This window comes from Wyeomyia smithii, chromosome 3 (genome assembly GCF_029784165.1).
Source record: "Wyeomyia smithii strain HCP4-BCI-WySm-NY-G18 chromosome 3, ASM2978416v1, whole genome shotgun sequence".
Classification (NCBI taxonomy): domain Eukaryota; kingdom Metazoa; phylum Arthropoda; class Insecta; order Diptera; family Culicidae; genus Wyeomyia; species Wyeomyia smithii.
Genome location: NC_073696.1, coordinates 163,951,345 through 163,969,248, shown reverse-complemented (window position 1 = coordinate 163,969,248; position 17,904 = coordinate 163,951,345). Strand labels below are relative to the sequence as shown.

At 36.3% G+C, this 17,904-nt stretch overlaps 1 protein-coding gene across 1 annotated transcript in view; it reads right to left on the bottom strand.

Moving 5' to 3' along the window:
* LOC129729679 (pyruvate dehydrogenase E1 component subunit alpha, mitochondrial-like) overlaps positions 1-2,178 on the bottom strand; it is a 17,978-nt gene extending 15,800 nt beyond the window's left edge. Inside the window, exons 1-2 of the mRNA XM_055688431.1 lie at positions 2,007-2,178; positions 1,897-1,950 (exon numbers count right to left, since the gene is read on the bottom strand). Coding sequence (XP_055544406.1) covers positions 1,897-1,950; positions 2,007-2,057 — 105 coding nt within the window. The 5' untranslated portion in view covers positions 2,058-2,178. The remainder of the gene's footprint in view (positions 1-1,896; positions 1,951-2,006) is intronic.
* Positions 2,179-17,904: the final 15,726 nt, after the last annotated feature.

Here is a 17,904-nt window from a genome sequence, read left to right as displayed (position 1 = left end):
GGCCTTTTGAGTAGCAGGAGATTTAGTTGAAATTATAGTACTATATGATACGGCAAATGAACATTTTAGTATTGGAAAACATCAAAATGTAACTTTTTACTCCACAGTAAATTACGAATAACTCAAAATCAAGTTATTTCAGAGCCATGTAGTCTTTGACAATGTTCTTCCCCATAAAATTTCCCAACTTTAAATGGCATTCAGTGGGTGAGAGCATTAGGTTTAATACCCACTTTTATTGATTGAACGTTAAAGCATACTTGAAAAATCTCTTTTCCAAACGATAGAATTTTTTTCAGGAAAATAAATTGACGATAATCAATCCGAAACGAATTTTTCCCTTACAGTTTGGACCCTAAGGAACCTATATATATATATATATATATATATATATATATATATATATATATATATATATATATATATATATATATATATATATATATATATATATATATATATATATATATATATATATATATATATATATATATATATATATATATATATATATATATATATATATTAGGGTGTCCCAAAATTGCACAAGTCTGGGGCTCACCCTCCAGATGATAGAAAATGGTGTTACGAACAAACTTTTGTTCGGCGGCAGCTCTAGAAAATGATGTTTGCAACTGGCCCCGATGACTTTTTTGAAAAAATCGGTTTTTCTTATGTTAAATCCAAAAAACATGTTCAGTTATTCAATTTTCCATGAAACCTAACCCTTTTATATTTTTTACAGGTTCCTTAGGGTCCAAACTGTAAGGGAAAAATTCGTTTCGGATTGATTATCGTCAATTTATTTTCCTGAAAAAAATTCTATCGTTTGGAAAAGAGATTTTTCAAGTATGCTTTAACGTTCAATCAATAAAAGTGGGTATTAAACCTAATGCTCTCGCCCACTGAATGCCATTAAAAGTTGGGAAATTTTATGGAGAAGAACATTGCCAAAGACTACATGGCTCTGAAATAACTTGATTTTGAGTTATTCGTAATTTACTGTGGAATAAAAAGTTACATTTTGATGTTTTCCAATACTAAAATGTTCATTTGCCGTATCATATAGTACTATAATTTCAACTAAATCTCCTGCTACTCAAAAGGCCCGTTCTGTAGGGTCATTGATAACTGTTAAGCTTCAACATTCCGATTTGGCATCAAGATAATAATTTCTTTCTATCCAGACCTTGGGATCTTCCTGAATAAAAAAACTTGATACCAAGCCGCAAATTGACGATAATCAATCCGAAACGAATTTTTCCCTTACAGTTTGAACCCTAAGGAACCTGCAAAAAATATAAAAGGATTAGGTTTCATGGAAAATTCAATAACTGAGCATGTTTTTTGGATTTAACATAAGAAAAACCGATTTTTTCAAAAAAGTCATCGGGGCCAGTTGAAAACATCATTTTCTAGAGCTGCCGCCGAACAAAAGTTTGTTCGTAACACCATTTTCTATCATCTGGAGGGTGAGCCCCAGACTTGTGCAATTTTGGGACACCCTAATATATATATATATATATATATATATATATATATATATATATATATATATATATATATATATATATATATATATATATATATATATATATATATATATATATATATATATATATATATATATATATATATATATATATATATATATATATATATATATATATATATATATATATAAAAATATATTAACACTTTAGCCTATTCCTAGTTATGTTTTTCTTAATTATCATGAAAATGAGTTGTATTTAAGTCATCAACCGTGTTGAGTATTCGGTTATGTTACATAAACTTGCTGAAAGTTACGCACAGTTTTCCAATTTCTGTGCATAGTTTTCCAATTCCTAAAAATAATACACCTAGAGTATCTTAGAATAATATAAAAGTACTCACTTTGATTTCGAATTTCGCCTCGGTTGCATAATGTTTAATCCTTTGTAGCGATATCTGAAATACAAATTTTTTTTTTCGACTAATCCAATTAATAAATGTGCGATACCGACTGATGACACCTTTCTTAGCAACATAAAAACTCTTCTCATCAATTGCTGCATATTGTTAAGACTGCCTCCCAGTGTTGGCCAAATGAATCGTAATATATGCGAAGAAGAATAAAAATACGCTGAAAAGCAATATACTCGTCAAATGTTCGTGCAGTCTGCAAATAAATCAAGATGCACCGTCAAATGGAACGCCTCTGTACCAGATGTTTTTTTTATTTGTTTTAAGCTTCTTGTATTTACTACGCATTGCAGTTGTTTCGAACTCTTTAATATACAGGTCGGACTCGATTATCCGGAACATCGAAAAAAACTTCATTCCGGATAATCGAATCATAGAAAAAATATTGAAATTTGCGATTAACGAACATAAAATAAATATTTCCTTTTTTTGTTTTACTTGTACAGTGGCGTAACCAAAAATTGTTTCTGAGATGAAAAGGGGTAAAATCTTGAGAAGCAAAATAAATACCTAAATTGGACATTGATTATTTTCACTTTTTTCGAACATGTCCCAAACATGCTGGAAGTGACATGAATGGTAAAAAATATGCCAAAAGGGATGGTAAAGGCAAAATTTCGGAATAGAAATTAAAAATGAACACCAAAAAGTTTAAATCGAGTCTTCGGATAATCGAGTCCGACCTGCAGTTCGAAAAAGGTGCAGTATAATGAATCATCACCAAATTGTAAAATAAAATGTAATAATGGTGGGCTAGTTAATGATGGTACAACTAGGGTGGTTTACCGGTAAAACAAAAACCGGTAAAACCAGTAAAACCGATATTTTTTTCAATACCGAAATACCGGTATTGGAGAGACGAAAAAACCGGTATTTTCCTTAAAATGGAAAAAAAAACTTCCCACAATATTCATAAATCTTTGTTAGGCTAATGAATGCTTCTCACTTAGGTAGTCGTTACAAATCACATGACGATGTATACAGGATGTAAGGTAGCTCACTTTTAATCAAATCCTTTAAGGGATAGAGGACCCTATTTGATGAAAAACATTCTGCGCATATGGTCAAAATTTAACTACTGCAGAGTTATTCTCTTCTTCTAGTTTTCGGTTATGTTTACCTTTAACGAGGTCTATCACAAGAAGTATGATAGCTAACTCAATTCTGTTGGTTTTCTTGAAAAGCTGAGAAAATTTCGTAATCAATAGTGTCTCAAAAATGTCGAATTAGGAAGAACAAGAAGCCTTTAGAAAGGAACAAATATGAAACCAAATGTTTTTGAGAACTTAACAGCAATTTTCTCTCTGAAATGTGTGATAAACATGGAGTTTGTTGTTAACCAAATTATACATTGGAGTCTACTCTACTAGTTGCTCTCTGACACCAAGCACCTAATTCTTTTAGTTTAGGTAATATTTCACTTTAAAAGCAATCAGCCGCGCCTTCGTTTAGTGTGGTAGAATTCACAATTTTCTGCTCATTTAAGGCAAACATAACCAAAAACTGAAATTAGTGAATAACTCTGCAGTAGTTGACTTTTGACCATATGAGTAGAAGGATTTTTTTCATCAAACATGGTCCTCTATCGCCCCTTGAAGGATTTTAAGTGAGCTCCCTAACACCCTGTATAATAAATACATTTAGACAGAAGCAACATTATATATTAATTTACCCTCACCTATTTACCAATTTTTGTTATCTTTTTGTTTGTTCTGCTCGGATTCAGACAATGTGTTTGTGTGTATCGATAATATGTCAAAAAACTTCATATCAATAAAGCATTTATTTTTTAAGTAGAACAGCTTATCTCTACACACTCATACTCACAGAGGCAACGCGTGGGTTGGTTCAAAACCTACCAGTTTAACTACAATTTATGAGGCAGTAATTACAATCATGTCATCGAAAAAACGCAAGTCATTATTCATTTTGTGCTATTTAAAAGTGAAACTAAAAAAATTATAAATAAATATAAATTTGGATTAGGAATTTATTTTTTGTTGAGACAAAGTGTTTACAGGATGAAATAATCAACCAATAAAGATTTTATCCTAAAAATTACTGCTCCTTGAAAAAGTGAAATTTAAATAGCTGTAGCATGGTCAAAGCTTCGTCGCCCGTACCGCAGCGGGCTTTTACTAGCAACTAGCTGAATGTACCCGGCCTCACTCGTGTACAAGTTTCTGCTTTTTCTATAATTTTCTATATTTTTTATCAACCTCTCATTTCAAATATTTATTTCTATTTCAGTTACAAACTTGTTCATATGCCACATTTTTCGTTTCTTTATTAGAAGCTAAAGTTAATAAAATAATAATAATAATAATAAAAATTTGGACGAATTGCTTAGAGCATCGAACAGAATAAAGAAGTATTTACCTTCGATTCATTCGGATTGGTAAAAAGTAAATTCTGGTCTGATCGTGATTTCTTTCTTTTATTTCATTCATATACTCTTCTCAACAGTTTCAAATATTGTTTTTCTACGAAATTTAATGTTGTTCACTAATTTGTAACTAAGTTTTGCGATGTGAAAGAAAATTTAAATAAAAATCTGTATGTTTTTTTCGTTATTACATTAGTTTCGAAATTATGTTCTTCGTAATCATATCACTAGATTTATTCATTGGAGTTTTTCAAACACTGTTATCCAGTGTTGTATCTGGATCGTATACCACAAGAGATCAAAATAATGGTCGCAGAGGTTCTAATCTTAGAAAAAAATCTGGATCGTAATGAAGCAGAGGTACTCATAAATGCAAAAACATAATCATGCAGCGACACGTCCATACATAGATGCAACCTGAGACGCTAACCAAAAAATAAATTTCAAATCCAAATTTATGTAGGTAACGTTTTCGGCAGTGGCTTACTTCGGCAGGTTTTTGCATAAGACTGCGGCAGAAAACCACTACCGAAGACGTTCGACACCCCATATCTTTAATTATTTTTCAGTTGAATTTTTTAAATAGTACAGGCAAAATGACTTGCGTTTTTTTTTTTCGCGGACAATCATCATTACTTCCCCGAACTATGATTTTAAGAACTTTTTAGTTGAAAAAGTAGGTTTAAAGACCACGAGTCACCCCTGGTTTGTATTAATCCGAAAGAAATAAAAATACCGGTTTTTTATCGGTTTTATCGGTTTTTATTTTTATGAATACCGAAATACCGGTTTTTCGAAAAGTCGGTGATACCGACCACCCTAGGTACAACACTCTTCCGTGATGATTGTGCTCTTATAGTTAACCTATTCAACACCGGAAAAACACATGAAAACAATTGAAAAACGACCTTGCTTTAGTAGTGGCACCTACGATATACATCAGGGTGTCGATAAGTTCCATGACTTTTAATTTTTAAGATAGTTTTACATACTAAGCAAACAGCAAACTGTTGCGCTTGCAGTTCGTTTCTTCCGTGGTTCTCATAATCCTTCGACTGTTATTTTCCAAAATTAGTTTTTCCTGATTTTCTATATTTTATCCATCTAGAAACACCAAAATTTCGATAATTGATTAAATTTGAGTTTAAAAGCTCGAATCTATTACAAAACTTAACATAAAAAACGTCGAAAGTTTAGTCTTAAAACTATACGGTTCGCAATAATTTTGGTTTCGCATCGGTGAAACATGCGGTACAGCTTTTAGTATTATTCACAAATTGGGCGGCATCCATAAAACACGTCATAGGAAAGAGAAGTGGTTGAAAAAATGTTTTTTTTTAAAGGGGGGATTTGTTAGTAGCTTAAGTATTTATGATAGATATTAGTAAATAATGAGTATGTGTGTCCAATCACAAATGGTGACTTCTCAACACTGTTAGAAATTTGTAATTTTAATTGTTAGGATTTGTTTGCTTTCGCAATTAGGACTTATCATTCGTAGGGATTTAAACCTACTTGTCAGAAAAGGGGAAGTAAACGTACAACTAACTCAATTGCTAACTTATTGGCTATAAAGAGAGCTTATCGTAGCAATTGAGGATTGCAACGATTTTCGTCGAAAATTGTTGATAATTTTATTTGACATAGCTTCTAATGGTTCAACACCAGTAAGTCTATGTAATTCGAGTGTACCAAACCAAGGAGGACGCTTCAAAATCATTTTCAGAATTTTATTCTGAATCCTTTGGAGCGTTTTCTTCCTTGTTGAACAGCAACTTGACCAGATCGGTACAGCATAAAGCATTGCTGGTCTAAAAATTTGTTTGTGAATCAAAAGTTTGTTCTTTAAACAAAGTTTAGAATTCCTGTTAATGAGAAGATATAAACATCTCGTATATTTGATGCACTTGGCTTGTATACACTCAATGTGCTCTTTGAAAATAAGTTTTTTATCATAAATTAGTCCCAAGTACTTAACCTTGTAGGACCAACTTAAAATAACCCCATTCATCTTGACAACGTGATTATTGTGAAGCATTGGGAGAGATTTTCCACTTTTGCAAGTAGGAAGAAAAAATATCTAAACTTTTCTGCTATCGACTGCATATGACACGAAGACTTTTTCCTTTCACGGAAATGCTTGTGTCATCGCAGAACAATGACTTTGTGCATCCTGGAGGCAAATCAGGAAGATCTGAAGTGAATATGTTGTACAGGACTGAACCCAAGACTGAACCTTGAGGTACACCTGCTCTGACAGGAAATCTATCAGATTTTGAATTCTGATAGACAACCTGCAGAGTTCGATCAGTAAGATAATTTTTTAAAATTTTGATTAGAAAAATTGGAAAATTAAAAGTTTGCAATTTCGCAATCAAACCTTTATGCCAAACACTGTCGAATGCTTTTTCTATGTCTAAAAGAGCAGCTCCAGTGGAATAACCTTCAGATTTGTTAGCTCGTATCATATTAGTAACTCTGAGCAATTGATGGGTTGTGGAATGCCCATGGCGAAATCCAAACTGTTCATTTGCAAAAATTGAATTTTCGTTGATGTGTGACATCATTCTGTTAAGAATAATTCTCTCAAACAGTTTACTTATTGAAGAAAGCAAACTGGTTGGTCGATAACTTGAAACTTCAGTTGGGTTCTTATTCGGTTTTAAAATTGGAGTAATTTTTGCATTTTTCCATAATTTGGGAAAATATGCAATTTTGAAGCAGCAATTGAAAATTTTCACTAAAAATTCCATTGTGCTCTCAGGGAGATGTTTGATTAGTATATTAAAGATTCCATCGTCACCAGGTGCTTTCATATTTTTGAAATTTTTAATAATTGATTTAACCTCATTCAAGTTAGTTTCAATTATTTCTGCAGGTAAAAAATTCTGAGAAGAAATTAAATCAAATTGACGTGTGACTTCATTTTCAATTGGACTCACGAAATTCAAATGTTATGAACACACTCAAACTGCTGAGCAAGTCTTTGAGCCTTTTGTTCATTGGATACAAGAAAACGTTCACCATCTTTTAAAACTGGAATAGGCTTTGAAGGTTTCTTAAGAATCTTCGACAGCTTCCAGAAAGGTTTTGAATATGGTTTCAATTTTTCAACTTTAGTCTCAAAATTTTGATTTCTCAGAATAAATAGTTTTAAAAACAGGGTCACGAGAACGTTGATATTGACGTCTGCGGACATTTTTCAAACGAATTAGAAGTTGAAGATTTTCGTCAATTATTGGTGAATCAAATTTCATTTGAGCCTTTGGAACAGAATAATTCCTGGCATCAACAATTGCACATTTTAATGCTTCCAAAGCGGAATCAATATTCACTTCGTTTTGTAAATCAAGCTCATTATTGAAATTTCTCTCAATATGAGTTTTGTATCTTTCCCAATTTGCCTTGTTATAATTAAAAACAGAGCTCATAGGGTTTAAAACTGATTCATGTGATAAAGAAAAAGTTATTGGAAGATGGTCAGAATCAAAGTCAGCATGTGTGATCAAATCACTACATACATGACTTTGATCTGTTAGCACCAAATCAATTGTTGAAGGATTTCTTACAGAAGAAAAGCATGTAGGACTATTCGGAGACAAAATAGTATAGTATCCTGAAGAACAATCATTGAATAAAATTTTGCCATTGGAATTACTTTAAGAATTATTCCATGAACGATGTTTAGCGTTAAAATCGCCGATTATAAAAAATTTCGAACGATTTCTGGTGAGTTTTTGTAAATCACCTTTAAAATAATTTTTGTGCTCGCGTGTGCATTGAAATAGTAAATATGCTGCGGCAATAAATAAAATCCCAAGTTCAGTTTGAACTTCAATTCCCAAAGTTTCAATAACTTTCGTCTGAAGATGGGGAAGAGCACGATGTTTGATTCGGCGATGAATAACAATTAATTTTATGTTAGGTTTCAAAAATGTTTCAGTAATAATTGCAATATGCACATTATTTACTGTTAAAAAATTAAAAAGCTCATTCTCATTGGTCTTCAATGAGCGAGCATTCCAATTTAATATTTTATTTGTTTTATTTAAAATCATTGCTAAATTTTTAATTAGAAACAATTTTAATAGTAAAATTTGTGTCTATTTGAATGGCTTCAAACATTGATTTTGCCTGCAACATGGCGTTCATAAGATCGAACATTGCCTGTCGCAAAAAAAGAAAGTTTACCTGCCGTAATAGGCCCCAGGCAGTTGACATTAGAAAAAATATTTTCGGCAGCAATATTAGCTGGAGTAATAGGTGTACAATAATTTTCTAGCGTGTTTTGCTTACCCATATTAACGGTCATTTTCGAACTACCAACACTAGGCGGTATAATGTTCGAACTGCCTGTAACCTGTGCATAAATGAAACGGGTATGCAAAGGAGTAGGTAAACTATGCGTCACTGGTACGCTTGGAGAATTCACAATTCAATTTTGTGGCTTTTCTGAAGAAGAAAAAGAACAGGTTTGTCGTTTTTGGCTTCAAGGAAACCGACCAGCAAAAGGGGGAATTCTGGAAGACTATAACCGTAGGTTCAACTACTTGGTTTGCAACCACCAGCCACCAGGATGACATATATGTTGGCTAATTGTTAATCGCCTTAATTGTAGTGGGACTAGAGGAGACCTTAAGAGGCCAGAAAAATGTTCCTCAAAGACACTGAACTGAAAACGTTCAAAATGCAGGCTTGTTTCAATATCCTCAAAACCGAACCCAAGTTTGAAGAACTGCAAAATTCTGAAAGATTGATGGGACGACAACGGAAGATAAACATCTACGCGATCAAATATTTTTCGCTATCCTCCGAAGCCCTACTTGTTGCAGAAATTTTTCGATCATATCAATCCATCCTAAGAAATGCCACTCACGCTCGGGTCAAACCGTCAAATGCATAAAGTCTTGTGGATATAAAGTGCTGGTTCTATTCAGGTTTAGCTGGTGTAAATCTAGTACAAATTTGTTTCAAAAATAGACCACCGCTAAAGATGCTCGTAGGTACTAGACATCAGGTTTTCTCAACTCAACAAGTTTAATCGCCTTAGATCAATCACCCTACTTGTTTCAGGAAAACCCGTTTGAAAGCTTGTGGTCCCATAAGCTTCTGTACGGGTTAGTTGAACAAAATGGACACAGCTATGGTAGATGTGTGTAGGTATACCTATATCCTGGGTATAGCCTACCAGTACATACAATTAACTACTTGAGAGCGCTATAACATGTGCTCCAAAACACGTGCGCTAGCGTGAGCGCTAAGAACCCGCGCGTGCGCATGGGCGACGCTGAGCGACGCTACCGTTTGTCGAGTTCTTTTTTGTTTATTCAATGCCTCGGTGGCTTTAGTGACTATTCATCGCGGAAGACAAAGTGCTATCGCCAACGCTTGCATAGCAGAACCGTTCGCGGTCTTTCTTCAAGATCTTTCCTGCTTTCTTTACAAATGGTCTTGTTTTTGGGGGACAACGGCGGACGGCCGTGTCCCGATTCTATACTCTACCTGTTTTTCATTTCTTTCAACGGAAGGCTTACTGTCTTTCGGACTACGCTAGAATGTACCGTATGACAAAATTCTGCGTGACGGAACATAAGGTATTTTCTGCGCGGGTGTGACGTCACATCTGCCACCCCGCCTAGTTGGCCATTTTCTAGAAGAGATGATGGTCACATGGTCCGTTCTGACGGCCGATAGGTGTGTTTTTCATAACAATTATTTTTCGCGTTTTTATGCTACTATATACATATTCGTTTTCATGATATTCCTTCTTTCCTTTGCACGTAAAATTCAATTAATTACAATAGTGATACATATCATTTCTACATAAATTAACGTTTTCAGACATGGATTTTCTTCATAACAAATTGACAAATGTTCGCTCGCCTGGTGCGCTGCGCCTTGTAGATATCCGCTGCTTGGCTGTCGGATTCAAGTGACGGGTTACAGGGGGTTTGAAACGGGAGGGTGCGTCTGGCAGTAGAGGTTCTCATCGGTTGTTTGTGATGTCATCCTCGCGAACTCATCTTTAAGGCTTCATCGGGTTATTTGCAATAGTTCAATGGTTTTCATTGCACTTTAATTTAAGGCTGCAGTTCAGCTGGTTGTTTTACGATTGTTCAGAGTGTGTTGTTGAACTTTAATGTTGGGTTAGCCGTGTCCCTTTGACATAGATCGGCTGTATTTTTTGTTTGGCTAATAGTATTGTTACGCGCCGTGTGGCGAAAAGATTTGCGATTGCCACTGGCTCTGTTGCATAATGCAGTCGCTTGGTTTATCATCTTTAACTGTCTGCGCGGGGTGTCCAATTACCCGCTAGCATGTGTGCACATTTTCAAAGCGTAGTGCGTAAAGACCATAGTTGATTAAACACGAGCAAAATTTTATAGCGTCATTTTGCTTGTTTGGCTTTGACCTCGAATCCTCATTTGTAGAAGTCAATAACTCTCAATGAGTAATATATATTTGGAACAAATTATTACGCCCTTCGCTGTGTAGTTTGCTGTATTCGTCTTCGCACTGAAGCGTCGATTCTGGCTCGACCATGAGCCGCATTGATTGAGTTCTGTTGCACATCTGACCTCTTCAGGGATCAAAAACTGGATACTGCTCGTCTCCTCTTGGTAATAACGTTTGGCTTTACCTCCATCTCGACCACAGAAACCCGCCGTTCAACTCCCCTCACAACCGTCTGCTTCCCTTTTCGCGTCGTACTGGGCATTATGGTATGCCCCCATCTCAGCATCCGTTGTAATCACCTCGGTCGTCTTCGAGGATCGGGAACTCGTCTCGTTGTCAATTCTTAGATGCTAGCTGCCCTACTTAGCAAGTGGTGCATAATTTTTTTGCCATTATTTCATCAATTTTTTTTTTCGTTTTGTTACTTTTTCCACTTGCTGTTTAAAATTACTGTTCACTCGCGTACGGGCTTCATTCTACACATTCTACATTCTATTATCTACCCTAGGCTTCTACTTACAATCTAGGCCCGTATTTCTCTTCTTGTTCGGATGACATAATTCGGTTTTTCCCCCTACTAAGTTGTACATCATTTGTATTAGATTTGATTTAGTATTTCAGTATTTGATTCATCTGATTTTACAAATATAACATTCAATTGTGCATTGTTTACTTCTTTTCCATTATGCACTCTCTAACTTTGATATTTGATGTTTTTTTTCACATTTAAAATCATTTCGACACATATTAATCCATTTATCTGTATTAGGCTTTTACTTTCCGCATTAAAATATCAGTTTAACATAATAACATTTAAATCTTTACATTGTACAAACCGCGTTGATTAAATATTTATCGTTTTCTTCTGTCTCCATTTACAATGTTCATCTAATAACTGGCGTGTTCTTAACACCTCATATCATCTTCTATTTGCACTTAAAATGTCCCGTCACTTTCTCATCTGCTTTATTCTCTAATCTTTTGCATCTCTTTTTGAATCTGTAATTATTTAATTTTCGATTTGTCTCTTTCTACTGTCATACTTACACTACTTACACTTCTCCTGGTATGCAGTAGTCTGCATATTTCCTCTCCTCCTTCCATCCGAAGGTGCGACCGCCCGCTCTAGTGATTCCTGAAAGATAAGAAGGTTAGGAAATAAAATAAAAATCTCGCACACTCACTCATTCTGGGTTAATTACTCCCTTGTTAACTCTTTCAGTCAGCATTCACCTTAACCATTCCGGGTTAATTACTTCCGATGTATACACTCACACAACCTTAACTAATGAAAGAATAGTTGGAATCCCTTAAAGTCAGTGGTCTTTTCGTCTGGAAAGTTCAGCCCTCTTTTCAAATGTCTTTCCTAGTTCTATTGTTGTCCGTCATTTAAGTAATCTCCATCGCAAAAAAATTTCCCTATACAGCATCCATCGATTTTCTTCTTCGTTTTCCTTTTAAGCCAATAGCTATCAAACCTCGTTTTCATGAGGTCTTTTGTTCACTATAATTTCTTTCCCATGTTAACATTTGCATTTTACAAAAGAAAACAAATGCTGTTCTAAACTCTTTCAACTCTTTTTATCCATTACAACCACCCAGATCATTCTAGTAATGTGAATTCCCCAAGTTTTTTTGTTTATGTAACCTTTATCGGCGGGGTTCCTCGTCCCTCACGCCTTCATTCGTATTTGAATTTTTTCAACTGTGTCATGCCATTTGACTAATATCATCAAAGGCTGTATATCTTTTTCGGCGACTTATTCCATTTCTTCACGCCTTTACTTCAGTATGCTTTCTTCCGTTTGGTTCTGCCTATTAATTCCCGTCAATAAAATCATTCATCTTTTTCGGCGACTTTTCGTATTTCTTCACGCCTTTACTTCAGTATACTTTTTTCCGTTTGGTTCTGTTTATGGACTCCCGTCAATAAAATCATTCATATTTTTCGGCGACTTTTCGTATTTCTTCACGCCTATATTTTACTTCCACCTTACTTTTTTATACAGTTTTAGGTGCTTGCTATTATAACTCATGCCATCCAATATCGAATTTCATTAAATATATTCTGACCGTTAACCTTGAAAGCATAGTTTAAGTTCATATATTCAGTCATAATAACGCTTAAGCCGGTTATTATGAACTTTTTCTAAACGATTGCCGTTTCTAATTACTGTGGTCATTTCGCTTGGAATGTCCACTACTTCATATGGTCCTCTCCATATGTTCTGAAGCTTTTGGCCTGCACCATTCGCTACGGCCTTCACTAATACTTGTTCACCCCACATGGGTTTGTAATCATTAGATAATCTGTCGTAAATTTGTTTGCGGTTCTCTTTACTCCTTTTCAGGTTGGCTTGTGCGTTTGCATGTAAATCGTAAAATATTTTCTTCATTTCATGTGTGTATGCATCATATGTCATCTTCTCCACTCCGTTCCGCTTATAGATTGAAGTCGGGATTCGAGCTATCCGTCCGTACAATAATTCGAACGGCGTATATCCTGTGGACGAGTTTACTAATGTATTGTATTCGAACGTGAAAAACGGTAACAACTCGTCCCATGTGTGCGGCTTTCCGCCAATAAATTGTCTCAAATATGTTTTTAACTCGCGGTTTGATCTCTCTACCAAGTTAGCTTGTGGATGATACGGGCTAGTAGTAATTTTCTTGATCTTTAAAATTTCGCACACCTCTTTCATCAGTGAGCTCACAAAATTTGCGCCGTTGTCTGTGACTAGTTCCAACGGGGCACCGAATTTACAAATATAATTTTCTACGAAGGTCTTGGCTACCGTCTGGCTTTCTTGATTCTCCATTGGAGCGACAATTAGGTATCTCGTCAAGTCATCCTGCATGACTAGACCATAACGGTTTCCCATATCGGACTCGGGTAACACTACTATATCCATGTATAATTTCTCGAATGGCTCCGATGCGGTTGTGGTGATCTGCATCGGTATCTTGTTTGATCTTCCAATTTTGTTCTTTTGGCAGGAATCACACTGCCGAACGTAGTTCTCGATATCCCGTTTCATCGTAGCCCACGTTAAAAGTGTGCCAATTCTCTGGCGCATTCGTCGCGCTCCTACGTGCCCTCCTAAGGGTGCATCGTGAAATTCCTTTAAAATTGTTTCCACTTGATCTGGCGCAATTACTGTACGCTCGCTATTAGCATTATATAGTATTAATTGTTTATCTAGCTTACCCGCTAGGAACTGAATCATTTGCAGAACCTCCTGCTGCTTGATTTTTCTGAAGGATATTAGGTGAATGACCCCGGCTGCCTTAACTACCGCGGGGCTCTTATTGAAGCTATCCAAAAATTGTGAAAAAAATTTCCGGCAATCGATTAACGAATTTTCGCTGCCGTCTACTATGAAACCGCCTACTTTCTTGTCTTTGAATTTGAGTACACCATCCTCGACGTAATCTTTTAGTCCTTGTGACAGCTGATACAGTGTCTGAAGTTCTCTGTACGCCGTCCGACTGTTCAAAATGACAAGACGAGCTTCGATATTCCTCTCGTCCAATATTCTCTTCGAGACTTCCACCGTCTCACTTGGTATCAGGTCACCGTGAAAAGTCATCATATGAAATGTTGACGAGTTGTTGCTCATCCTCGTCCTCAGCGATGTCCGCAATGTCTATGGCACTCAAATCTTGTATTGTGCCGTTCGAATCATCCGAAGCGTTCTTCTGCTGCTCTAGCAGGCGTTTCTGCTGGCGCGTAATCATAGCTATCTGCCTGTGGGGTGAACTTTCTGGCCCCTGACACGTCCCATCTGACAAACGTGACAAAAAATCGGCGACTATATTTTCGCTACCTTGTTTATACCTGATGCTGCATTCCAAACCCTGCAACTTTAGTCTCAATCTTGTCAGCGTTGGAGATGTCTCTTTGAGCCTCCAAATCGCTATAAGTGGTCTGTGGTCCGTGTAAACAATAAACTTTTGACCAAAAATGTAATGTTTGAAATATTCTATGGCGCATACAATCGCCAATAGTTCCTTTTCTATGATATGATATCTGGTCTCTGCACCTACAAATGCACGACTCGCGAACGCGATCGGCCGGTGCATGGATTTTTCATTCGACAGGACGGCTCCAATAGCATAATTGCTAGCGTCTGTCGTAATAACAGAAGTGTCTTGATAATCTGGCCGGACTAAAACTGGCTCTGTAATCAGCGCGTTTCTAAGGAATTCGAACGCTTCCTGACATTATTTTCCCCACACAAATTTAGCGTCTTTCTTCAACAAATCATTCAGCGGCTTGCGCTTCTCCGCGATGTTGGGGATAAACTTTACTGTTATAAAAATTTACTGTTCCCAAAAATGATCTTATACCTTTCACGTTTGTGGGTGGTTTAAGGCTCTGAATGGCCCTAATATTTGCATTGGTGGGTTTTATGCCTTCTTCATTAACGACATGACCCAAATACTCCTGTTCCTTTTTCAAAAACTGACACTTAGACGGTTCTATTTTTTAGTTATGTTTACGCAAGGCTTGTAATACTTTTCGCAAGCTATCATTATGGTCGGTGATAGTGTCACCGAAAACTATAATATCATCGAGGTAGACAAATGCTTTCACATCCCCTATCTCAAAAAGCACAGTATTCATAAGTTTTTGGAATGTTGAGGGACTGTTCTTTAACCCCGTCGGCATTCGTGTAAATTCGAAGTGGCCTTTGGGAGTGGAAAACGCCGTTTTAGCCGCATCTCGGCGGTCGATCGGGACTTGATAGAAACCCGATTTTAAATCAATTGAGGAGAAATATTTTTCTCCTCCAACATTATCCAATATCTCATTTATAAGAGGTATTGGGTATACAAACGGCTTGGTAACTTCGTTCAATGATCTAAAGTCCACCACAATTCTGTATCTTTTATTACCGTCAGTATCCGGTTTCTTTGGTACACATAACACCGGTGCATTCCAGGGACTAGTGCTGGGTCTAATAATACCCTGCGCCCTCATTTCATCGATTTCCTTATTAATGTGCCGTTTCGTGGCCTCCGGAAATCTATATTGCCGCTTATTGATAGGCACCTCCGATGAAGTTTCTATCGTGTGTACGGCGGCGTCAGTAGTGGTTAACCTGTCGCCTTCGAAAAAGAAAATATCTGCATAGCTTTCAACTATATTCTTTACTGTCTTGAATTCCCTCTCAGACAAGTGCGCCAAATTTAACACTTGCCGTAGTTTTTCAATTCTTGCAATACCTTTTGACTCTGGTGTCAGCTTGTGCTCCAACAGGTCATAGTCAAGCCTCGAGTCTAGGTCCAACTCGGGCATTATAGTATTCTTCGAGTCAAGAAAATTGTTCTTCGGCTCTTCATTTCGATATGTTTGGTGCTCTCTATTTATTTCGTTTTGTCTACGTCAGCCTCATTGCGGGCTGTGTTGCTAGTATCTCGCAACTCGTTCTGCACCATAACTCTATTTCTGGCTGCCACATAAACATGTCGACTAAGGACTTCGTCTTTGGGCATACTCCACGGACTCAAGTCGTCCGGACTTCTGTTTTCGTGTTTTTTGAACACTATATAATCAAAATTATTTCCTATTTGAAGTGTATGCTTCTTTAAGAATTCTGCTCCGATTAATCCGTCGCTTGGCAAATTTTCTAATATATGAAATTGCGTCGGGATCAAAAAGTCTCCGACTATTAAATCCAACATAATTGTACCTGAGGTTCGCACAATGTCTTGGCCGATACCTCCAAAAGTGGTTACATCCTGTGTATTTACCGGTACATTCAAAAGATTCACAATGCGTGCATTAATTATATTCGCACATGCACCTGTATCTAAGATCAGGTTCAACGTAAATTTGACATTCTGCTTAGCCAGTAGGGTTAACATTAAGTGCCCTCTGACATCGTAATATACTCGCTTAGCCACACAAGCACTGTTGTCTCTTATGTGATTGCATGCGGTCCTCCAATCGGCTATTTCTATATTGCTGGGCTCATCGGTACATCTCCGCCAGTCAACATCTTCGCAAATTTCTGCTAAATCCTCGTTAAAATATTCCTGTGCAACAGGATCCAAAATACCTTCTTTTTGCAAATTACTACTTCTTTCATTACTGTTGGCTACCATAAGCATTTTCTGAGGCATCCGGGTATACGAATTCCTGTACCTCCTATCAGTTGGTCCATTTTGACCATAATAATTATATTTCCAACCATCGGCGTAGTTCCCTTGGCTCCGTCGGTATGATCGCGCTGTGCGATAATTGTATTTGGATCGATTACCGTCGCTAGATCCATATATATTGTTATAATTGTTTTGCTTGTAAATTATTCTATCTCTATTTTTGTAATTATAATCTTCATTTCTTCCAAGACGGCTGTTGCTATAATCAGCGTCTTTGTGATTAATTGTAAAAATATTTCTGCTACTATTAAATTGTCTAAGTGCATCGCGCTGACTTTCGACCAATTCTAGGCCCTGGATTCTATTTTCTATTTCCGAGATATGATTACGCTCATGGTAGTTATCCTCTAAGTCGTCTAGCAGCTCTTCTAACTTAAATGCTCGTTTACCTTGAGCAGCTTCTTTCAATGCGGTGTCACACAAACCCGCCATAAAATGTAATCGAAGACTAACTATCATGCATGACTTCGTACAATTAGTTTCGTAGGAGTCGATTTCCTCCTTAATTTTCAATATCCTCTTTTTATAATCAGGAAAGGTCTCATTCGCTTCCTGTTTCAATGTTTCTACTTGATTTATAACTGCCTCGATGCGTATAATATCCCCAAATTCCTTAAATAAATTCTGCTTAACCTGTGGCCAAGCATTTGCGTTAATTCTATGTATTGCGGCAGCAGCTCTGCCTTTCATTTTTAATGGAATAATATAAACCAGTGGAGCGTGTGATACTCCTTCTGGTATCTCCCGAGCAAAATGCTCGATATGATAAACGAACGCTTCTAGTCCGTCTAGCGATCCATCAAATTCTGGGATGCACTGCATGGCATCTGCTTTTGGAAACGTGTACTCCATTATTAATATAAAATTTTATATATATTTCTTAAAAAACAATAAAAGGTACTGCGGAATAAATACTGTAAGACTATAAA